Source organism: Heterodontus francisci, chromosome 24, assembly GCF_036365525.1.
Source record: "Heterodontus francisci isolate sHetFra1 chromosome 24, sHetFra1.hap1, whole genome shotgun sequence".
NCBI lineage: Eukaryota > Metazoa > Chordata > Chondrichthyes > Heterodontiformes > Heterodontidae > Heterodontus > Heterodontus francisci.
In genome coordinates, this window is record NC_090394.1 from 52,077,840 (window position 1) to 52,102,303 (window position 24,464).

Consider the following 24,464-nt stretch of genomic DNA (forward strand, 5'->3'; position numbering starts at 1 on the left):
TTACTTGCTGTACCTGCATACTAACTTTTTGTGACTCATGCACTAGAACACCTAGATCCATCTGCATCTCTGAGTTCTGCAGTCATTCTCTGTTTAAGTAATACTCTGCTTTTTTAATTCTTTCTGCCAAAGTGAACAACTTCACATTTTCCCACATTATACTCCATCTGCTAGATTTTTGCCCACTCACTCAACCTATCTATATCAGTCTGCAAGCTCCTTATGTCCTCTTCACTACATACTTTCCTACCTATCTTTGTGTCATCTGCAAATTTAGCTACCATGCCATCGCTCCCCTCATCTAAATCATTGATATAAATTTTAAAAAGTTGAGGCCCCAGCACAGACTCCTGCAGGACTCCACTCGTCACATCCTGCCAATCAGAAAAGAACCCATTTATGCATACTCTCTGTTTTCTGCCAGCCAGCCAATCTTCTATCCATGCTAATATGTTACCCCCTACACCATGAGCTCCTACTTTGCGCAATAACCTTTTATGTGGCACCTTGTCAAATGCCATCTGGAAATCCAAGTACAGTATGTTAAAGGCCTGCTACCTGACCCGAACCTGACGGGACCCGACGACGTGTTGGATTCGGGTCGGGTTGGGCCCCTCTTCCAGGTCCGGCTTTCGGGCTGGGTCCGGGTCAGGCCAGACACACACGGTAAGTGCTCTGCTGGTAAGTATTAAAAGTAAAAAGCTTCCCTGAGTTGGGGGTCAGGGACGTCAAGCAGAGAAACGACGTCTGCACAGTAAGCGAGTGACGTCTCTATGATGTCATCACGCTCACGCTGCAGCTTCCTGGAGGTTCCAAGTCGGAAGGTAAGTCAAGGGGTCGGGCCTGGGGCAAAATTGGAAGGACTCAGGCCGGGTCGGACTCAGGCCGGGTCAGGCTCGGGTTTGCTGTGGTTCTGTCAGGTCGGGTTCTTTTTCCCCAACCTGAGCAGGCCTTTACAGTACATCAACGGGCTCCACTTTATCTACAGCACAGGTCACTCCTTCAAAGATCTCCAACAAGTTGGTTAAACATGATTTCCCTTTCACAAAAACAACCTGACTATTCCCAATTACCTGGAGTTTTTCTAAGTGCCCAGCTACAACCTCCTTAATGATCAATTTTAACACCTTCCCCACGACAGACGTCAAGCTAACTGGCCTATAGTTACCTGTTTTCTGCCTCCCCCACTTCTTGAATAGAGGGGTTCTTTAGCTACTTTCCAGTCAGATGGAAACTTTCCAGAGTTTAGCGAATTTTGAAAAATTAACACCAACGCATCTACTACCTCATTAGCCACCTCTTTTAATCCTAGGATGAAATCCATCAGGACCCGGGGACTTGTCAGCCCGCAGTTCCATCAATTTTCTCAGTACCGCTTCCCCAGTGATTGTAATTTCACCAAGTTCCTTTCTTCTTTCCACCTCCTGATTTACAGCTATTGCTGAAATGTTTTTTGTATCCTCGCTGGTGAAGACAAAAGCAAAATAGTTGTTCATTTTATCTGCCATTTCCTTATTATCTACTATTAGTTCCCCATTTTCACTCTCTAGAGGATCAACACTCACTTTACTTTCTCATTTCTTTTTCAATATCTGTAAAAACTCTTGCTATCCGTTTTTACATTTCTAGCTAGCTTCCTCTCATACTCTAATTTCTTTCTCCTGATTAACCTTTTAGTCATTCTCTGCTGTTCTTTATATTCTGACCAATCATCTGAACAGCCACTCACCTTTGCGCAATTATATGCCTTTTCCTTAAGTTTGATGTTTTCCTTAACTACTTTAATTAACCACGGATGTTGGGTCCACCCTTTAGAATTTTTCTCTTTAGTAGGAATATACTTTTTCTGAGTATTCTGAAATATCCCCTTAAATGTCTACCACTGCTTCTCTATTGATCTATCTCCAAGCCTAGTAACCCAGTTCACTTCAGCTAGCTCAGCTTTCATGCCTAAATAGTTGCTGTTATTCAAGTTTAACATACAAGTCTTTGACCCACTCTTCTGTCTTTCAAACTGGATGTTAAATTCAATTATATTGTGGTCGCTACTACTAGAGGTGCCTTTGCTCTGAGGTCATTAATTAATCCTGTCACATTACACAATACCAACTCTAATATAACCTACTCTCTGGTTGTTTCCAGACTGTGCTGCTCTAAGAAACTATCTCAAAAACATTCTATGAACTGCTATTCCAGGCAACTATTGCCAATCTAATTTTTCCAGATTATACGTAGATTAAAATCACCCATGATTATTGCTGTCCTTTTATCACAAGCACACAGTATTTCTTCTTGTATACTTTGTCGTACATTGTGATTATTGTTAGGGGGCCTCACAATGTTGAAGAGAAGTAGACAGTTCCAAGGCTCTGCACTTCCAACAGTATACAATGGCATGTGTCCATGTTGTGCTTAGAAAGAGATAGTTATGGGCCATATTTTATGCTATCCGCATTGGCAAGTTTGGAGGCGAGGAGGGCATTTAGTTGGGAGGGCTGGTGGCAGCATGATTCCTCTCCATCTTCAAGCTAATTTAAGTCTGTGGCGGGAAGGCCTATGGACAGCCTTCCTGCCCCACCACCCATTGAGGCCTTTTAAGGGGCAATTAATGTGTATGAGTTCTTCAAGTACTTCATTAGCAAACATCACCGTGAAAGAAGGTCAACTTACTGAAGTTCAATAAGCCAGCACTGATGCCATAGAAACTTATCTGGACTGCAATACTACTATCTATCCATTGTTGCACCCTTTTTAATAGAATCTGGCAGAAGGTCTGATCCAAGCTGCACTCTTCAATTGAGTAAAATTATCACCATGTCTTCTGACTACATAATGTCAAACCAAAGTTTGTGTATTTGCTGTAACATCTAAAAAGACAGGTAGACTTGGCCGTTGTCGACAAGGAAAACCCACATTTGCTGCTGGCACAACGTGGATGTGTTAGGCACATTTGAAGGCCTAGCCATTGTTTTAAGAAATTAAGGGCCTCTTCCCTCTACTGCTGGGGTTAACCCAGTGGTGGGCAGGCCTGTCGCCACCGGAAAGCATGACATGCAAACCTTTGCCAGGTTGCTTGTGATCTCCAGGGGAGATTGGCAGGTCCATCGTTCAAAGGCACTCAGTGCCTGATCGAGGGACCCGGCATCAGGAAAGGGGCGTCCTTCTGAGAGTTCCACTCCTGCCTTTGCTGCCGACCCCACCTATACCCCATTCCCTGTGACGGCCACCCTGCAAAACCCCTCCCGCCATCATTAATTCTGGCCTGGGCCGCTGCACGATCCTGGGCCTTCAGTGGGTGTTCTTTCAGCAGCTGCCACCATCTCGCTGGTGGTTCTGCAGAGCAAAAGAGCTGCCAGCCTCGGATTGCCAGCAGCTCTCAGCGGGCGGGACCTCCCGCCCCCAGGGTCCTGAACGCAGGAAAGGCCTGCCGGTGGCATCTCAAGTGCCTAAAATAAAAGCAAAATATGTGGATGCTGGAAATCTGAAATAAAAACAGAAAGTGCTGGAAATACACAGCAGGTCTGGCAGCATCTGTGGAGAGAGAAACAGAGTTAACGTTTCAGGTCTGTGCCGTTTCATCAGAACTGCCAAAGGTTAGAAATGTAATAGGCTTTAAGCAAGTGAAGCAGGGATGGGGCGAAAGAGAACAAAAGAGGTGTGTGATAGGGCAGAGGGTAGGAGAGATTAACTGACAAGGAGGTTATAGGACAAAGGCAAAGGGAGTGTGCTAATGGTGTGGTAAAAAAACAAAGCATGAATGCAGAGAGAGTGTTAATGAGGTGATGTTCCTCGAGCTTGCATTGATGTTCACTGGAACACTGCAGCAGGCCAAGGACAGAAATGTGAGCATGGGAGCAGGGTGGTGAATTGAAATGGCAAGCAAGCAGAAGCTTGGGGTCATGCTTGCGGACTGAGCAGAGCTGTTCGCAAAGCAGTCACCCAATCTTTGCGGAACTTGAGGAACAACACCTCACTTTCCGATTAGGCAATTTACAGCCTTTCGGACCAAACATTGAGTTCAATAGTTTCAGAGCATGACTGACCCTTTTTTATTATTATTTTATTTTTTTGAATTTTTTTTTTAACCATGTGCCTGTCTTAAACTTGGTTTTTCATGTTTGAACTTTCAGACAGAGCTGTTCATTATTCTATCATTAACACTCTCTCTGCACTAGTGCTTTGTCTTTCACCACCTTTGCCAGTTCTGCTGAAAGGTCACAGACCTGAAACTCTACTTCTCTCTCCACAGATGCTGCCAGACCTACTGAGTATTTCCAGCACTTTCTGTTTTCATGCCTGTCAAGTGCCTGATTGGCTCGTCATACAGCAGGCCTTCCCTGAAGGAGGCAACGCAGGTCTCTCCAGCCAGTGACCTCCATAAAATTCCCCCCATCATGTGTGATTTGTTTTGAATTTAACATAGTTATTTAAATTTCTAGAGTCCCAGTCACAATTTGAAGGCATTTGTCAGCCTGCATTTTTATAATTGGTACACCTGTCTGCATCTTCTAAGAGGTTTAGGCCAAATAACTTATTTAGATGGTGAAGGGGAGCTAAAGCACTTTGTGAAGAAATTAATTTGTATCTCAGTTCAGCATAGAAGCTTGAAACTTCTTTTGATATGAGTAGCGAAGTAGGCATATTACTGTTAAAATATAGTTGCTACTGCTACTATTCACTTTATTGAGGCTTAATAAATTCACTTGTTAGTTAAAGTCTTGGTCAAATTTTAGTGTAATGCTATACTGCTGCCTTTTGTCAAGTAGTAGGATTCTGTGAAGACACAGGATAGAAGGAGTAGCTTCAGTAATCTAAAAAGTGTTACGTTACTTGGCACACTTTGAATTTTACCTCGAACAAAGGTCGTGAAAACACTCTTTGGATAGCTGAGGCTGTACTGAGTCAGAAACTAAAAATATCTAAAGTTATTTGTTAAAGAAACCCAAACGTTAACTATATGTATCTGGAAATTAGAACAGTTTTGATTCATGAAGACTTGGTCATTTGATACCTGAACCTGACAGATTTGCTGTGGATGGTCAGTTAGCCAGCCCAACTCATTGATGGAACCTGGAAGGATAGCCCTGTCAATGCATATCAGGCAATGCTGTAGATTTTTACTGGCTTGATTTGGAGACTCGTGTATTGTGATGGGCTTCATTATAAAACAGACACCCAGCTGACCAAAAAATGATTAACTATATTTGGTTGCTAACAAGCTCCTCGTAGGATGTTGGGATGCATTGGTTTTACATTGAATTTAGGGTATTTAACTACATATCAAGGCAGCATTTGTTGTTTGCATATTCAGTACTAGAAATTATTTTAGGATGTAAATCTTTGAGAATATCTCTCAATTTACAGTTGTGATTATTTTTGCAGCAAGGTCGTGACAAACAGTACCTTATCAAAAAACTGACAAAAGATTCGGTCATTTTAAAGAAGTTGAGTGACGCATCCAACGTTGAGAATGACTGAAGTAAGACTGTTTAGAATATACAACATTGCAGCAATATGTAGATAAACAGAAGCATGTGTTACTATAGCTGCCATTTGTATTACATGGTTTTACTGAAATCTTTTCCTGAATGTTTTGTTACTGATAAAAGTAAGTTATTACTGTGCTCTGTAAATATTCTGGGGGATTTTTTTTTCTTGAAATTTTGTCTCTGCTGTATTAAAAACCATTACATTACATGGAAGCTTTTACGGGCGTATGGTCGTCTGGGCATAAGTTCTTGCAAATATTCATACTGGTTTGTTGTGAAGAATCACTTGGGTATCTTATTCTTTCATCTATTTGTTTCCATCTTTGTACATCGAATGGTTTTTGTACACTATAACTACATATTTATTAGTGTGTATTTCCTTTAATATTCAAGTGTGTGGTAATGGATGAATTTCTTAATACTGTGAAGGAAGCTGTATTGATAACCAATATTTACCAGCCAAAGACAACACTACCGACTACTAACCAATTCAGTGTTCAAAACCTAACTTTAAAAAATCCTAATGTTTGTTTAAAATTGAATAATATACTGGGCTCCTTTCCTGTACTAAAGTTTTTACAGTTTACACTTAGACTTGTCTTTGTGAAATTTATTTTGATATTTTAATACTATTACATAATAGGCAGCAACAAGTTTTCTGAGAGAGACAACAAAATATACAGTGAACACTAGTCACACTTTGGACATAGAAGCTGCTCAGAATGTGAATATTTTAAAATCCCACCTCCACATATTGGATATTTTACATCAAGTATTCTTTCTGAACTCAGCTAGTATTTGGCTGCACCTCAGCACCAATTGAAATGTCATTCAATATAACCTGATTTGCATCTTCCTGCTATGCACATCAATTCTTATCAGCCTGTCCAATGTATCCATCTCTTTATCAAATTACCTGGGCTTACTTGCAGTTTAAATATGCTTTAAAAACGGGTGGAAAAAAATCAGCTGTGAATAACTCTGCTTAGAGCACACAATGAGTAGATTGCTCCACTCAAACAGCCGAAGTTTCTAAAAGATCCCAATTAGGGAGTTGCATTTCCATGGGGCCTGGGTGAGGTTCCCGATTGGCCACCATAACTTCATAAACATTTATGCCATACCTCCTGCCATTTTTGCGGATCATTCAGGAGAACCTCCTTTGAAATTAATGACGTTTGTGTAAGGCAACAGGAGGAGATATGTACAAAAAGTATACATTCATCTATTTATATCTTAGAATCATAACACATAATCAACAGGCTTGCTTATAGTTTGCACTTTCTATAAGTGTTGTTAGTTCCTGTAATGTACATCTCCAACACAGTTTGTTGATAACATGTCTTTTATTACGAAATTGCCTGATCTTGCTGGATTGTTAAATAATGGCATGCAGTGTTATGTCCAATTCGACCAACAAGTTCAAGGATGCTCAGCGAGTTGCAAATCTCTGGAACTTGAATGTCAATTTATGCTGCTTCGCACAAACAGCATCTCACCCTTGGTCTTCCCATTATTTTCTAAAATATTAACTGCTCATTAAATGCAGGAAGTTAAGTGTGGTATTCAAGACACAAGTACCTTTTTAACAAAGTAGTAATTGTTAGTGCAGTGCCAGTCAGTCTTTCTGGTCCAGAAATGGAACAATTTAAAGTGTGCAGTTTCATTCCTGCATCTAGTCAATTGTTGATAGAGATCTTAAAATGCTTTAAAAAAAATTCTTACTTTTCCTTTCTGTCTTTTGTTATCTCTCTCTCTCTCTCTCTTTCTTTCTTTCAATCCAATCTTTCTTTCCCTCTGTTTCTCTTTCTGTAGCTGATTTGCCTCTAATTCAGTGATTTTCAAAGTGTGTTCCGTGAGCCATTGCCTGTCAGGGGGTCCGTGGGCTGGTCCAACATGAAAGTCACTGAGGCGCAATGGTATGGCCAAGGCCACACGAGTGAACTGGCTTGAACCCTCATCTCCACCACTCGTGACGTCACACAACCAGACCAGATCCCACATGTGTGGCACAAGTCGTCATAAGCACAAGCAACAACAATGTAGTTTTATAAGCAGGATTTTTGTTACGGTTGATTTTGTTTGATTAATATAGATGTAAAGTAGCAGATTTTCAGAAGCAGATTGTTGTGATTTTACAACATTAGAATGTTTCAAATAAACGTGCTCTTATAGTATTAATGTTTTCATATGAAAATGTCTATACTCCTGTTTCTGGCATGAATTAATTTACATATATAATTAAGTGCATACATTTATTGCATTTGTAGCAAAAAGGTAACAAAATATTAATCGTTTCCTTAAGTTCCCATTAACTCAGATGAGTTTTTTTGTGGTGGCAAGTGAGAGCGGGTGGGGTAGGACTGGCAGGTGGTCCACAGGGTCTTTTGCTCCACCTAAGTGAACTGCAGATGAAAACGTTTGAGAACCACTTCTCTAATTCACCATCCTTCTCCATGCAAGCGCTGTTTTTTTCTCGTCCCTTATCTCATTGGTTAAGGAGATACACTGTTGGTCTCCCCATTCACTAAGGTCTCAGATGCCCTGTTGCCCTCACTATGCCATTATCATCTCGCATTTCTGGCAAGTTATGATGCGCAAGTGCAGGAAAATGTCTAACTAATGGTATATGCCAAGAGGTGCCCCGCTCCTGTCAAATCATGCACTTGAAAAGCCATAGCATACAAGGCTACGGGCCAAGTGCTGGAAAATGGGATTAGAATAGATAGGCTTGATTGCTGGTGTGGACACGGTGGGCCGAAGGGCCTGTTTCTGTGCTGTATAACTCTATGTCTCTAAAATGTTACTAAATGTTGTGTGCTTCTGATATGGAGCAGAAACAGACCACGACTTTCCAATTTGCATAGTTCCTGAGCTAACAACATCTAAACCATAAGTCATGTGAGCTGTTTACTTAACAACTATTGCACTTTAGGGACACATCACTGGCAGAATAATGCATCATGTTACATTGATACTGTCACCAGAAATATATATAATGGACACTGTGGGCTGGATTTTACCTTAGGCAGACGGAAATTCGCCACCAACGTAAAAGTCGTTGGCAAAACCGCTTCCGCCTAGCCCGGAGATCCGTCCCACATTTTACGGGTCGCCGGGCTTTAATTGTCCTGAGGTGGGGCTTCCACCCACTTGAGGGAGGAGGTCCTTCCTCAGTGAGCTGTTGGCCAATCAGCGGGCTGGCAGCTCTTAGTCCCAGCAGTGCCACCGGGAGCGTTGGCCGCTGCTGGGACTGCAGGCCAGCCGACGTCATGGAGCCAGGAGCGAAGGTAAGTTGGGCATGCCTCACCAGTGAGATCAGTCGTTCCCTGGTGAGGCTGGAGTGGTCGTTTGGGGGAGGGGGGCGTCTTGGGTCCCAGGGGTGGGTTGGGGGCGGGGCGGCCCTCAACCTGGCACCCTGTCCCCAAAGGTAAAATAAAACAAACCAAATAAAATGGAGGCGGGTGAGGGCCGCTATAAAGCTGGCTGGAGGCGAGAGCAGGACAAGTAGGTCTCCCGGAGCCTCCCACTCAATTTTACGCCACCCCCACACGACCATCCGACCTGCTGGGGCGACGTATAATTCAGCCCTGTATTTCATTTTGTGGAAATTGTCTGATCATTGTGATGTTACTGCTGGTTTTTACAATGGTTTACAGAGTTTGAGGCCTGCTCTGCTGTACTACAGTTCCATATACAATGGCAAAGGTGCAACTGATAATTCAATCACAGAAATAAAATTAGAGTAGTAATAGCTACAGTCGCATTCCTGTCAGTCAGCTGGAGTGTGGTGCAAGAACAAATTGCAAAACAAAAACCTGGATAATCATGCTCATACTTGAATTATATACCACCAGGAAATGGATTGGTGACTCTATTTGGCTCAATTCTTTCTTGCAAATCTGGACCAAATATTCTAGTTGACAATATATCCTTCTGTATTAAACATTACAGTATTGCATATGCTTTCTTGTAAGCCTTAAAGATTTTTCATTAAAGAAAACTTTAATGTACGAAATGTATTATCTTCAATATAACATTTTCTCCCAAAAACTTGAACTATGGCTGGAATTTTACGCTCCCCCAAAGAGCAGGAAGGTGGCGGTGGGGGGGGGGGGGGGCATAAAATAGAGCGGGAGGTTCGGGTGGCCCTTCACAACCCACTCCTGCCTCTGCCGCCACTTTACGCTGGACGACAGCGGTGAAAAACAGCCCACCCGCCCCAGGTCAATCAAGGCCCTTAATTGGCCACTTAAGGGCCACCGCCCGCCGCCAAGGGGATTTAATCTGTGGCTGGTCAGGCGGACCAGGCCCGAGAGAAGCCGCCTGACAAAAGCAGACGGCTTTCTGACAGCCTGGGGAGGGGCCCTCATGATCAGACACCCTGTGCCCGATGGAGGGCCATCCCAACACATCCCCTGACCCCCCAGTCAACCACGCTTGCCTCGTCGGGGCCCGACCGATCACCCCCGCCGAGGCACCAAAAACCTATCTTCGTTCTGGGCCTCCCCGACATCTTCAGTTGGGTTGCAGTCCCTGCAGTGGCCACTGCTCCCGGTGGCGCTGTTGGGACTAAGCTGCCGGCCCGCTAATTGGCCAGCAGCTCCATTAGATGGGACTTAACGCCTCAATGAGGTGGAAGTCCCGCCTCAGACCAATTAAAGGCCTGTGGACCGCAAAATGCGTTCCGGACCGCAGGCAGAGGCGGGTACGCCACTGACTTTTCAGTCTGTGGGCGGCTCTGGTCCGCCGAGAGAAAAATTCCGGCATTTATGTTTTCTCTCATTTAGGAGAAAAACTGCCTTATTGCAGTAATGTCTTATTGGGTTATGTTTTGTTGCTACATTATTGGTATTGATTTTTATGGGGTATCTTTATGTGACTCCTTTAATTATGTCCCATTAGCTTCAGGTGGATCTGCTGAAGTAAACTTAACTTTAACAAATGTGTAAAACAAGCTACTGCAATAAATGCTCATTAAATGTTTCTGGCTCAAATATGTGCATATGCCTATGTATCTCAGTCTGTAAAATATAAGAAAAATTAACAGATTTTTGTCCTTTACAAAAATAAAGCTTTTCAAACAATTTGTGTTTTGATTATCCAACCTTGGAAAATACTTCAAAATAATCAATACAACGTTAGATTTGTAATCCATATTCTGGGGAGGTCGCCACAGAGCCTTGCCGCCGCCAGTGTTGGGCTCCATGGTGAGTGGCTTCTGGAATGATTTTCCTGCAACCCCCCACCCCCTCGCTGACCCCTGCCACGGAGCCAGATATCGGGAGCCCTGTAAAATCCCGGGCCTTGGCTTCTGTCAGGTGTCCCAAATTTCTCTCCCATTGTGGTTTCATAAATGGTGTTTGATGGTGTGGCCATTGTTAGACAATAGGTTTGAATATAGCTCATCTCTATGCCATCTTGATAAAGTGGTGTTTTCCCCCACATCCATTATCCTGAGTCTCTGTCTGAAAAGTCATTGTTAGCCTAACTTTTAAAGAGAGGTAGCCATTAACATTGGGTCATTTATATTTTTAATACTCTCTTGGTGAGATGAGAGTGACTGCCCTTGACATCAAAGCAGCATTTGACCAAGTACAGCATCAAGTTGCCCTAGCAAAACTGGAGTCAATGGGAATCGGGGGGGGAAACTTTCCACTGGTTGGAGTCATACCTAGCGCAAAGAAAGATGGTTGTGGTTGTTGGAGGTCAGTCATCTCAACTCCAGGGCATCACTGCAGGAGTTCCTCAGGCTAGTGTCCGAGGCCCAACATATTCAGCTGCTTCATCAATGACCTTCCTTCAATCATTAGGTCAGAAGTGGGGATGTTCGCTGATGATTGCACAATGTTCAGCACCATTCGCGACTCCAAAATGCTGAAGTAGTCCATGTAGAAATGCAGCAAGACCTGGACAATATCCAGGCTTGGGCTGATAAGTGGCAAGTAACATTCGCGTCACACAAGTGCCAGGCAATGACTATCTCAAACAGGAGAAAATCTAATAATCTCCCCTTGACATTTAATGGCATTACAATCGCTGAATCCCCCACTATCAACATCCTGAGGGTTACCATTGACCAAAAACTGAACTGGAGCAGCCATATACATTACCATGGCTACAAGAGCAGGTCAGAGGCTCGGAATCCTGCGGCGAGTAACTCACCTGCTGACTCCACAAAGCCTGTCCACCAACTACAAGGCACAAGTCAGGAGTGTGATGGAATACTCTCCACTTGCCTGGATGGGTGCAGCTCCAACGACACTCAAGAAGCTCAACACCATCCAGGAAAAAGCAGCCTGCTTCATTGGCACCCCCATCCACAAACATTCACTCCCTCTACCATCGACGCACAGTGACACCAGTGTGTACCATCTACAAGATGCAGCCACACACTAAGACTCCTTAGCACCATCCAACCTGTGACCTCTACCACCTAGGACAAGGGCAGCAGATGCATGGCAATACCATCACCTGCAAGCCACACACCACCCAGATTTGGAACTATATCGCCATTCCTTCACTCAGTGGGTAAAAATCCTGGAACTCCCTAACAGCACTGTGGGTGTACTTACCCCACATGAATGACAGCAGTTCAAGTAGGCAACTCACCACCACCTTCTCAAGAGTAAGTAGGGATGGGCAATAAATGCTGGCCTAGCCAACAACGCCCACATCCCATGACTAGATATGGTGATTTGTTCAGGGGTTCCAGCAATTACCATGCATATTTGCAGTACAGGAGAGGTCACATGACCTCTTACTCCATCTTGTTTTGCAGCAAAAGGTATCTGCTTTGAGCTCAATTCATCAGTTTGTCTTATAGTTCATAATTTATCCGTGTGTGAGTTTGACGCTTGTTTCATACCGAGACCATTTACAATGAACATATATGAAATTAATTGTAACAGCTGAAAATGTCTAAATTGGAGCCAGAGAGTAGACATTTGAGTAAAATCTATAAATTGGAACAATTGTATGCAATGCAAATACTTTAATGAATTATACATGTGGCTTTTTTTACATGAAATCCTGGAAGGCAGCTCAATAATAGTTGGAAAGTACAGAAAGTATTGTGAGGTGTTCAGATAATAGAGGAACAATGCTACCATATGCTGTGTATGAATATTTAACCGTTTCAGGATTAGCAGCTGACAGATTCACTAAACACTTATCCAGCAATAATTCACAATTATTGGAAAATATGTATTACTGTGTAACTGAAAACTTGAGAATTAAATGCATTCTTGAACTGACTTTTTGTTTACTGTTATAAAAACGTTTATAGAGAGAGATACAGCACTGAAAGAGGCCCTTCGGGCCACCGAGTCTATGCCGACCAACAACCACCCATTTTTACTAATCCTACATTAATTCCATGTTTAATATGCTTTATATTTTTTATATTGAAATTACATTTACCTGCTTGTTCTTTGATTTGTACCATATGATAGAGTTAATGACTCTGTTGTACTAAATAATTAAAAATACTGATCGAACAATAGAATTGTGTATTCAATTAAATCCAATTCTTTTAAAACTGAAAGGGGCAAACTCGTCTTCATCCAAAGTAGGACTATTTTTTGTAGCTATTGGTGTGATTTACTTGTTCTTCTGATACATGTGACGTTGTGTTGCTTCAGTGTATATCCAATTTTGGAGTGAAATCAAAACACTTAGGCTGGAAAGTTTTTGTCATAAACACAAGCGATATACCTACAAAACGTATCCTTATGGAAGTTTGTCATTGACCTTTTATTGGGATGTCAGAAAAGATTCACCATTAATTAACATGCTTACAGTTCACATTAGTAGTAATGGACAGCTGCATTATTTCTCTCTATATCAATAAAATTAATAGATAAAGTTGAGTTAAGAATACTAACTGAAATCTGGAGCTATTTCGTTACTTTGCCTTTTTTAAAAATTCTACTCTCTAATTTCCTGTGGGGTTGCTCAAGGACACAAGTAAAATAAATATGTGCTATACATTAACTGACAGTAATGAAATATTTCATTGTCCATATTCTACCTATATATCTCTTAATTATATAACAGAGAAGAAAATAGGCTCAGAAAAATATTGTCATTGGTCTTTGGTATTTGCTGTTCATTGGTCCCTGGTAATCATGCAACTAATCAGGAATTGCATCATGACGACAAAATAATATCGTAAAGTACTTTCAACTATTTCAAAAAAAAGTATTGAATTTGGGAGAGGAACATTCAACATTTTCTTCACATTTATATTAAACACATAATGGTGTCCATTATAGAGACACACTATTATTTTCAGTTATTCCATAGTGTCACCTGTCTATAACATCATACCTCAGGCATCATACTTTAGACATGGAAAGTGTGTGCCACACTTGCACCTGATTGGCATTTTTCAGCCATTCATTAAACAGCTACAAGACACAATTTAAAAGTTTGGACTAAGTAACAAATAGGAACAAAAATTATCAACTAAGTAGTACAAAAGCTACAAATGGAACTGCTGTAACTGGGCTGAAGCGATAGCAGGGGAGCTACTAATTCATTCATTTAATCAATCTCTTCACTTACCATCACTACCACCATATATCCAAACTCTCAGTATTTGCAGTAATTATCCCTCTGCATCTGACTGTAACTTTAGGATTTAGTGCAAGTGCTGATTAATGCAGAAATCCTGAAATTGCGCCACCACAGGCTATGCTGTGGACACCTCCCTCCCCCTAGCTGGCAATCAGTGAAATCAATTGATCTGGCGAGAATTTTCTTTCTCATATCGCGGTTAGAAACCCCATGAAAAGTTAAGCCTTGTTCAATAGGTTTTTCAACTAGTTTTTTTTAACGATATTTCAGCTTCTACTTTCACCCCATGTGTATGCCCCAATTGTTATTTTGTGCTCTCAAATTTTTGAAAAGTGATTTGATTATTAGTGCCTCTCATTTCCCCATTGGCTGTCTGTGTGAATTCTTTAATGTGATTGGCTGCTTGGACAGTTTGATGATATCTCTGCAGCTCCATGCTGGAAATCCCCATTAAAGAACTTTACAATTTACTGCACTTGAGAGAGATCAAGTTCTCATCACAGAGATCACTGGATCTCTCAGCGAGGCCTTCTTCGAGGCCAACACCCTTGCATCGCTGCTAACCACAAAATCCGGGCCACATCTACCATAGACCCCCTATCCATCACATCGGATACTACACTGTTCCATTTCATTTGTGGTAAGAAAAATCCTGTGGCAAGCTTATAATGTATCCCATTTCTATTCTGATTGGCTTTATGCAGATTTAATAATTAAGTTGCAAATGTATTGAGTTTAATTCAGCCATATGCATTTTTCTTACAAAGGAGAAGGTGAATCAATTAAATAGCTTAAAGCAGTTTTCTCTAGTTTTTAATGCTCTTTGTATTTAATACTGAATTTGCCAGCTATATGCTTCTGTATATGATCCAAGATTTGAGTTCATGGTGCTTCCTAGGATTATCATTCTCAGTTAGAGTCTCAATAATGTAGCAGAAAAACATGTGCCTATGCCGACAACTTTCAACATGTTTCAATCTTTGTGTGAATACCCTGGTGGAAAAACCCCTAGGCATGCACTAGGTTAAGTCTCTGCATGCAATCTGCGCACCAAAATTCAAAGGGTGAGGATTGGCAGGAATAACAAATTAGAAGTCTGTTTTCTTAAAGGCATCAAAGCAAAGTCAAGTTTTGACAGAAACATAATTTTCCAAAAGCTATTTAAGTGACGAGAGATGAATTTGTTTATGTAGCTGTGATATATGAAGAGAACAAATTAATTTGTCTACCACAGTAAATATGGAAAACTATTTACTTCCTAGGTACCAATCAAAAGCATTTACTTCACTATCTTTAAGCAAAACTCTTTCTAAATGTTTTGCACATAGTTTCAGCAGCTATTTGGATCCCTCCTCATTTTCACAGCACAGTATCCTCTGCTTTCAATAGTAGATCCTTTGGCTAATTATGATCAGTACCATGGATGATCAATTGTAGCACAAACATAGTAAATACATTTTTACTTTTTCTGCGTGACCATCACCACAGGAAATCAAATAGTATAAAAAATAGCTCCTCCTAACATGGAGTAACTTTATTGCTGTAATAGTACAGTATGTTTCCAAACTGCAAGAAGGAAGCTGAAACCCTTGCAAAATGACTTCGAAATTCTGAAATGCTTTGGAGACAAATGCAGTCAAAGCATCAACTATTGCCAATTTCTTCTTCTTTGACCATATTTAGAGCCAGATCCAATGCTGTTTCTAAGTTATTATCAGGAATATCAAACTGTGCACCATTATTTAGAAGCAATCGCTTAATCATCTTGTTATTGTGCATAATTCCATAATGCAATGCTGTTCTGCCTTCTTTGTCCTGGCTGTCTAATTGTTTCTGCACACCAGGATTTTGTAATATTACCTGCAAAACATAATAGTTAAACTGATGTTTAAATGTATATCGAAACAGTTTTTGTCACTCTAACTTTCGTACATAATTTATGTTTTATTATGATGAGTAAAACTCTAACTTGAGCATATAATTTAAGAAAGGAAAAAATATATGTTATAAATTATTTTCCATAAACTTTTCCCTCTTGTATTTTAAATACTTAGATTAACTCGTACTGGATCCCTTTATGTTTATGAAATATTCTGTGCCAACCTACTGATGATTTGCTTATCGTTCACAATTAGGTCTCATTGTCAATGACTTCAGAATTCAGATTCATGGTAAATAAATAAGGGAAACAACACCAAAAATGAGTATCTGGTGTTTAAAGAAAATATTTAATATTTCGATTTCCTGTTTAATCAAAATGTTTAGATCATTGCATATTATGTCCTCCTGTGCAATGTTTTGGCTTCTGGTTCTTGCTACCTACTGAGGTTGCATTGCAGCTTGACATTAATAACTTATACAATAGAAGGATGCACACTATTAATCATCTTTGAGTACTGGAGTGTTCATTTTTGATATATATTATAATATCCTGTATTGTGTACTGCAAAGTGTCAAATCAACTGGGTATCAATTTTATAGATCAGTTGCAATTGTTTATTTTGAAAACGTAATACAATTAATTGGACATGGATCAAATTCAGTCCACACATAAATATTAAATAATCAAATCTACCTGTTTAAACTGAAAGTACCTGGCAGATTTCAGCATTCCCATATATAGCAGCCATGTGCAAGATAGTCCTCCCAGCATCATCTGCGAAACTGTATAATGTTAGATACAAAATATTACAGTGCAGAATTATATTGCTTAAGTATATAATTCAATGCAAAGGTTTGCATTCATACTTGTGTTCAATTATCCAAGCACACTGTTTTCCTGTGTCTACCAAATACAGGCATGCAATTGCATACAACAAATTAATAATCTATTTATAGAAAGATTTACATTTATATAGAACCTTTCACAACCTCAGGAAGTCCTAAAGCACTTTACAGCCAATGAAGTACTTTTGAAGTGCAGTCACTGCTGTAATGTAGGAACCATGCTGCCAATTTGCACACAGCAAGCTTCTGCTGTTTTGTGATGTTGACTGAGGGATAAATATTGGGGAAGACACCAGGGATAACTCCTCTATTCTTCTTCAAAGTAACGTCAAGGAATCTTTTCTTGAGAGGATAGACAAGGCCTTGGTTTAACAGCACTCCCTCAGCATAGCACTGGAGTGTCAGCATAGATTATTGTGCTCAAGTCCTGAAATGGCACCAGAACCCACAACCTTCTAACTCAGAGGTAAGAGTGCTACCAACTTAATCACAGCTGACACCTTAGAAGTAGCTGTTTTGTAGGAAATTTTAAACAGTGAATAACAGGATCACAAAAACAGGGACTGTTTTTTGATGATGGAAAATGACCCCTAAAAGAACTGCACATTATGCTTATGTGTCACCCAGTCTCTGTGGTGTCTTGCAGCTTGTTTGATTACTTTTGGGCAATCCCAGGAGATTGCTTAGCTGTGTAGGTGAGTGGTGGGTATTGGGGATAGTGGGGAGGGGGGAGCAGGGGCGGAATGTAGGTAATAATGTACAGAAGTTACACATCTGCACACCAGATGGACCAGCTGATCTTTTTGCGTCACTTTTCATATATATGTAACAGGTAAACAAGGCCAATTTTAGAACAAAATTATGATGTTATAATGATTTTTTAAAATCAGCGGGAGCAGAAAACGCCCCTCATAATTTGTGTGTAGGAAAAAAAGCCCAAAAAATCAATCTGAACCACTTGCCTTCTCAAATTTTTGAAAAAAGGACTCTTTTTGTAAGAACAGAAAGGTTACATCTGTAATGTTTAATATTTATGCTTTGTAGAGGTTCAAGTTATCAGGTAAATTATAGAATTAATCCTTTCAAATTAATTTTGATATCAATTGGAGTCCATACTGATATGGTCTGTCAAGTGAAGCAGCAAGCAAAATAACAAAAACAAATGGGTTTTTACGAACATACGAATGAGGATCAGGAGTAGGCCATTTGACCCTTCGAGCCTGCTCCGCCATTCAATAAGTTCATGGCTGAACTGATTACTCCACATTTCCACCGACCCCCAATAACCTTCCACCCCCTTGCTTATCAAGAATCTATCTACCTCTGCCTTAAAAATATTCAAAGACTCTGCTTCCACAGCCTTTTGAGGAAGAGAATTCCAAAGACTCACGACCCTCTGAGAGAAAAAATATCTCCTCATCTCTGTCTTAAATGGGCGACCCTTATTTTTAAACAGTGACCCCTAGTTCTAGATTCTCCCACAAGGGGAAACATCCTTTCCACATCCACCCTGTCAAGACCCCTCAGGATCTTATATTCTTTCAATCAAGTCGCCTCTTACTCTTCTAAATTCCAGCGGATACAAGCCTAGCCTGTCCAATCTTTCCTTGTAAGATAGCCCGCCCATTCCAGTGTCAGGCAAGCCCCCCACCTACCAAGACTGAGGCACACATTATTTTGCCACATGAACATTAAAACTTAAAATTGCAAGCCCCTGACTGGAAAGACATTTGCATGGTAACAGACAGTGTTGGAACAAGGGACAAAGGGCCATGCCCTGACTCATTCAACCAACAATGGACTTTTGATTACCAGACATTGAAGGTGGGGGAGCTAGCATTCCACGCTGACTGCTAAGATAGTAGAATCCACAAACACAGAAGAAGCGGTCAGACCAGTTTTAGTCACGTGACTAGCTGGCTGTTGAGATTTGAACTGCCAACAAGGGATTTGAACTGAGAAAGCTCCTGGCTCCTGGTTTGAGAAGACCTCTATCCTGTCTGCCTCTCTCAGGGAACTGAATCTTGTGAAGACACGTGAACCTCAGAGAAAAGTCTCCTACAGTGAACAAGGTTTAAGAATACTGATCCCCAACGAAAAGCAAGACTTTCTACAATCAAGTGAACTCGAAGCACAGTAAACAAGAAACTCTTCTGAAATTGCCTCAAACCCCTCTCTAATATATTTTCCTCTCTGTTCCGTCCCTATTTGCATGTGTGCATGCTAGAGTGGGTGCGTCGTATATCCGTAGGCATTAACCGTATTGGAGTTTAAGTTTAAGGTTGATTAAGTTTCACGTTTCTTCTTTAAACCTGTGAAAGCCCATTTGCACCGGTTTCTTTGTTTTATAACTGGAAAGCTGTGAACAAGGATTCACCAAAAGGGGAGCTCAAAACACTGTGTGTTTAAAAATAAAGCCCTGTTACCATAAGACCAGGTAAACACAGAAAAAGACCCCTAGACACATTTCTCACCTGGTCGTAACACCAGGTATTAGTCTAGTAAACCTTCTCTGTAACGCCTCCAATATCCTTCCTTAAATAAGGAGACCAGTACTGTACACAGTACTCCAGATGTGGTCTCACCAATGCCCTGTATAGCTGAATCATAACCTCCCTACTTTTGAATTCAATTCCCCTCACGACAAACGATAACATTCTATTACAACAAATAAAAGCAAAATACTGCGGATGCTGGAAATCTGAAACAAAAACAAGAAATGCTGGATTCACTCAGCAGGTCTGGCAGCATCTGTGGAAAGAGAAGCAGAGTTAACGTTTCGGGTCAGTGACCCTTCTTCGGATAACATTCTATTAGCTTTCCTAATTACGTGCTGTACCTGTATACTAACTCTTTGTGATTCATGCACGAGGACACCCAGATCCCTCTGCATCTCAGAGCTCTGCAATCTCTCACCATTTAGATAATATGCTTCTTTTTTATTCTTCCTGCCAAAGTGGACAATTTCACACTTTCCCACATTATACGCCATTTGCCAGGTCTTTGCCCATTCATTTAACCTATCTATATCCCTTTGTAGCCCGCCCTTATGTCCTATTCACAAGTTACTTTCCTACCTATCTTTGTGTCATCAGCAAATTTAGCAACCATACCTTCAGTCCCTTCATCCAAGTCATTTATATAAATTGTAAAAAGTTAAGGCCCCAGCACAGATCCCTGTGGCACTCCACTCTTTACATCTTGCCAACCAGAAAATGACCCATTTATGCCTACTCTCTGTTTCCTGTTATCGAGCCAATCTTCCATCCATGACAATATGTTACCCTCTACACCATGAGCTTATATTTTCTGCAATAACCTTTGATGTGGCACCTTATCAAATGCCTACTGGAAATCTAAGTACAATACATCCACGGTTCTCCTTTATCCACAGCACATGTAACTCGCTCAAAGAACTCCAATAAATTGGTTAAACATGATTTCCCTTTCACAAAACCATGTTGACTCTGCCTGATTACCTTGAATTTTTCTAAATGCCCTGCTATACCGTCTTTAATAATAGCTTCTAACATTTTCCCTAAGACAGATGTTAAGCTAACTGGCCTGTAGTTTCCTGCTTTCTATCTCCCTCACTTTTTGAATAAAGGAGTTACATTCACTATTTACCAATCTATCAGAACGCCCCCGAATCTAGGGAATTTTGGAAAATTGAAACTAACGCATCAACTATCTCACTAGCCACTTCTTTTAACACCCTAGGATGAAGTCCATCAGGATCCGGGGACTTGTCAGCCCACAGCTCCAACAATTTGTTCGGTACTATTTCCCTGGCGATTGTAATTTTCTTGAGTTAACAAAGAAAAGAACAAAGAAAATTACAGCACAGGAACAGGCCCTTCGGCCCTCCAAGCCTACGCCGATCCAAATCCTCTATCTAAACCTGTCGCCTATTTTCTAAGGGTCTGTATCTCTTTACTTCCTGCCCATTCATGTATCTGTCTAAATACATCTTAAAAGACGCTATCGTGCCCGCGTCTACCACCTCCGCTGGCAATGCGTTCCATGCACCCACCACCCTCTGCGTAAAGAAATTTCCACGCATATCCCCCCTAAATGTTTCCCCTTTCACTTTGAACTCGTGTCCCCTTGTAATTGAATCCCCCACACTGGGAAAAAGCTTCTTGCTATCCACTCTGTCTATACCTCTCATGATTTTGTACACCTCAATCAGGTCCCCCCTCAACCTCCGTCTTTCTAATGAAAATAATCCTAATCTACTCAACCTCTCTTCATAGCTAGCGCCCTCCATACCAGGCAACATCCTGGTGAACCTCCTCTGCACCCTCTCCAAAGCATCCACATCCTTTTGGTAATGTGGCGACCAGAACTGCACGCAGTATTCCAAATGTGGCCGAACCAAAGTCCTATACAACTGTAACATGACCTGCCAACTCTTGTACTCAATACCCCGTCCGATGAAGGAAAGCATGCCGTATGCCTTCTTGACCACTCTATTGACCTGCGTTGCCACCTTCAGGGAACAATGGACCTGAACACCCAAATCTCTCTGTACATCAATTTTCCCCAGGACTTTTCCATTTACTGTATAGTTCACTCTTGAATTGGATCTTCCAAAATGCATCACCTCGCATTTGCCCTGATTGAACTCCATCTGCCATTTCTCTGCCCAACTCTCCAATCTATCTATATTCTGCTGTATTCTCTGACAGTCCCCTTCAGTATCTGCTACTCCACCAATCTTAGTGTCGTCTGCAAACTTGCTAATCAGACCACCTATACTTTCCTCCAAATCATTTATGTATATCACAAACAACAGTGGTCCCAGCACGGATCCCTGTGGAACACCACTGGTCACACGTCTCCATTTTGAGAAACTCCCTTCCACTGCTACTCTCTGTCTCCTGTTGCCCAGCCAGTTCTTTATCCATCTAGCTAGTACACCTTGGACCCCATGCGCCTTCAATTTCTCCATCAGCCTACCATGGGGAACCTTATCAAACGCCTTAATGAAGTCCATGTATATGACATCTACAGCCCTTCCCTCATCAATCAACTTTGTCACTTCCTCAAAGAATTCTATTAAGTTGGTAAGACATGACCTTCCCTGCACAAAACCATGTTGCCTATCACTGATAAGCCCATTTTCTTCCAGATGGGAATAGATCCTATCCCTCAGTATCTTCTCCAGCAGCTTCCCTACCACTGACGTCAGACTCACCGGTCTATAATTACCTGGATTATCCCTGCTACCCTTCTTAAACAAGGGGACAACATTAGCAATTCTCCAGTCCTCCGGGACCTCACCCGTGTTTAAGGATGTTGCAAAGATATCTGTTAAGGCCCCAACTATTTCCTCTCTTACTTCCCACAGTAACCTGGGATAGATTCCATCCGGACCTGGGGACTTGTCCACCTTAATGCCTTTTAGAATACCCAACACTTCCTCCCTCCTTATGCCGACTTGACCTAGAGTAATCAAACATCTGTCCCTAACCTCAACATCCGTCATGTCCCTCTCCTCGGTGAATACCGATGCAAAGTACTCGTTTAGAATCTCACCCATTTTCTCTGACTCCACGCATAACTTTCCTCCTTTGTCCTTGAGTGGGCCAATCCTTTCTCTAGTTACCCTCTTGCTCCTTATATATGAATAAAAGGCTTTGGGATTTTCCTTAACCCTGTTTGCTAAAGATATTTCATGACCCCTTTTAGCCCTCTTAATTCCTCATTTCAGATTGTGCCTACAATCCCGATATTCTTTCAAAGCTTCGTCTTTCTTCAGCCGCCTAGACCTTATGTATGCTTCCTTTTTCCTCTTAGCTAGTCTCACAATTTCACCTGTCATCCATGGTCCCCTAATCTTGCCATTTCTACCCCTCATTTTCACAGGAACATGTCTCTCCTGCACGCTAATCAACCTCTCTTTAAAAGCCTCCCACATATCAAACGTGGATTTACCTTCAAACAGCTGCTCCCAATCTACATTCCCCAGCTCCTGCCGAATTTTGGTATAGTTGGCCTTCCCCCAATTTAGCACTCTTCCTTTAGGACCACTCTCGTCTTTGCCCATGAGTATTCTAAAACTTACGGAATTGTGATCACTATTCCCAAAGTAGTCCCCTACTGAAACGTCAACCACCTGGCCCGGCTCATTTCCCAACACCAGGTCCAGTATGGCCCCTTCCCGAGTTGGACTATTTACATACTGCTCTAGAAAACCCTCCTGGATGCTCCTTACAAATTCTGCTCCATCTAGACCTCTAACATTAAGTGAATCCCAGTCAATGTTGGGAAAATTAAAATCTCCTATCACCACCACCCTGTTGCTCCTACAGCTTTCCATAATCTGTTTACATATTTGTACCTCTATCTCACGCTCGCTGTTAGGAGGCCTGTAGTACAGCCCCAACATTGTTACCGCACCCTTCCTATTTCTGAGTTCTGCCCATATTGCCTCACAGCTCGAGTCCTCCATAGTGCCTTCCTTCAGCACAGCTGTGATATCCTCTTTGACCAGTAATGCAACTCCTCCACCCCTTTTACCTCCCTCTCTATCCCGCCTGAAGCATCGGTATCCTGGGATATTTAGTTGCAAATCATGCCCCTCCCTTAACCAAGTCTCAGTAATAGCAATAACATCATACTCCCAGGTACTAATCCAAGCCCTAAGTTCATCTGCCTTACCTACTACACTTCTTGCATTAAAACAAATACACCTCAGACCACCAGTCCCTTTGCTTTCATCATCTGCTCTCTGCCTACTCTTTCCCTTAGTCACGCTGACTTCATTATCTAGTTCCTTACAGGCTTTAGTTACTACATCCTTACTCTCTACTGACCTCATTTGGTTCCCATCCCCCTGCCACAGTAGTTTAAACCCTCCCCAACAGCGTTAGCAAAAGCACCCCCAAGGACATTGGTTCCAGTCCGGCCCAGGTGTAGACCGTCCAATTTGTAATAGTCCCACCTCCCCCAGAACCGGTCCCAATGTCCCAAAAATCTGAACCCCTCCCTCCTGCACCATCTCTCAAGCCACGCATTCATCCTGACTATTCTTTCATTTCTACTCTGACTATCACGTGGCACTGGTAGCAATCCTGAGATTACTACCTCTGAGGTCCTACTTTTTAACTTGGCTCCTAACTCCCTAAATTCTGCTTGTAGGACCTCATCCCGTTTTTTACCTATATCATTGGTGCCTATGTGCACAACGACAACTGGCTGTTCACCCTCCCCCTTCAGAATGTTCTGCAGCTGATCTGAGACATCCCTGACCCGTGCACCTGGGAGGCAACATACCATTCGGGAGTCTCGTTTTCGACCACAGAACCGCCTATCTACTCCCCTTACAATCGAATCCCCTATGACTATAGCCCTTCCACTCTTTTTCCCGCCTTTCTGAGCCAGCCACGGTGCCATGAACCTGGCTACTGCTGCCTTCCCCTGGTGAGCCATCTCCCTCAACAGTATCCAAAACGGTATACCTGTTGTGGAGGGAGATGACCGCAGGGGACACCTGCGCTGCTTTCCTGCTCTTTCTCTGCCTTTTGGTCACCTATTCCCTTTCTCCCTCAGCAATCCTAATCTGCGGTGTGACCAATTCGCTAAACGTGCTATCCACGACCTCCTCAGCATCGCGGATGCTCCAAAGTGAGTCTATCCGCAGCTCCAGAGCCATCATGCGGT

At 41.9% G+C, this 24,464-nt stretch overlaps 2 protein-coding genes across 8 annotated transcripts in view; one reads left to right on the top strand and one right to left on the bottom strand.

Annotated features, from left to right (window-relative positions):
* LOC137383396 (transmembrane channel-like protein 7) overlaps positions 1–12,176 on the top strand; it is a 125,847-nt gene extending 113,671 nt beyond the window's left edge. For 2 of the 3 annotated variants that reach the window (XM_068056192.1, XM_068056194.1), the window contains one exon: positions 5,383–12,176. In XM_068056192.1, coding sequence (XP_067912293.1) covers positions 5,383–5,478 — 96 coding nt within the window. In that variant the 3' untranslated portion in view covers positions 5,479–12,176. The remainder of the gene's footprint in view (positions 1–5,382) is intronic. The other variant, XM_068056193.1, reaches the window with a different exon arrangement.
* A 330-nt stretch (positions 12,177–12,506) lies between these two features.
* LOC137383395 (uncharacterized) overlaps positions 12,507–24,464 on the bottom strand; it is a 90,928-nt gene continuing 78,970 nt past the window's right edge. For 4 of the 5 annotated variants that reach the window (XM_068056188.1, XM_068056187.1, XM_068056191.1 and 1 more), the window contains 2 exons: positions 16,664–16,733; positions 12,507–15,929 (listed from right to left, as the gene is read on the bottom strand). In XM_068056188.1, coding sequence (XP_067912289.1) covers positions 15,714–15,929; positions 16,664–16,733 — 286 coding nt within the window. In that variant the 3' untranslated portion in view covers positions 12,507–15,713. Of the gene's footprint in view, positions 15,930–16,644; positions 16,734–24,464 lie in introns of all 5 variants that reach the window. The other variant, XM_068056189.1, reaches the window with a different exon arrangement.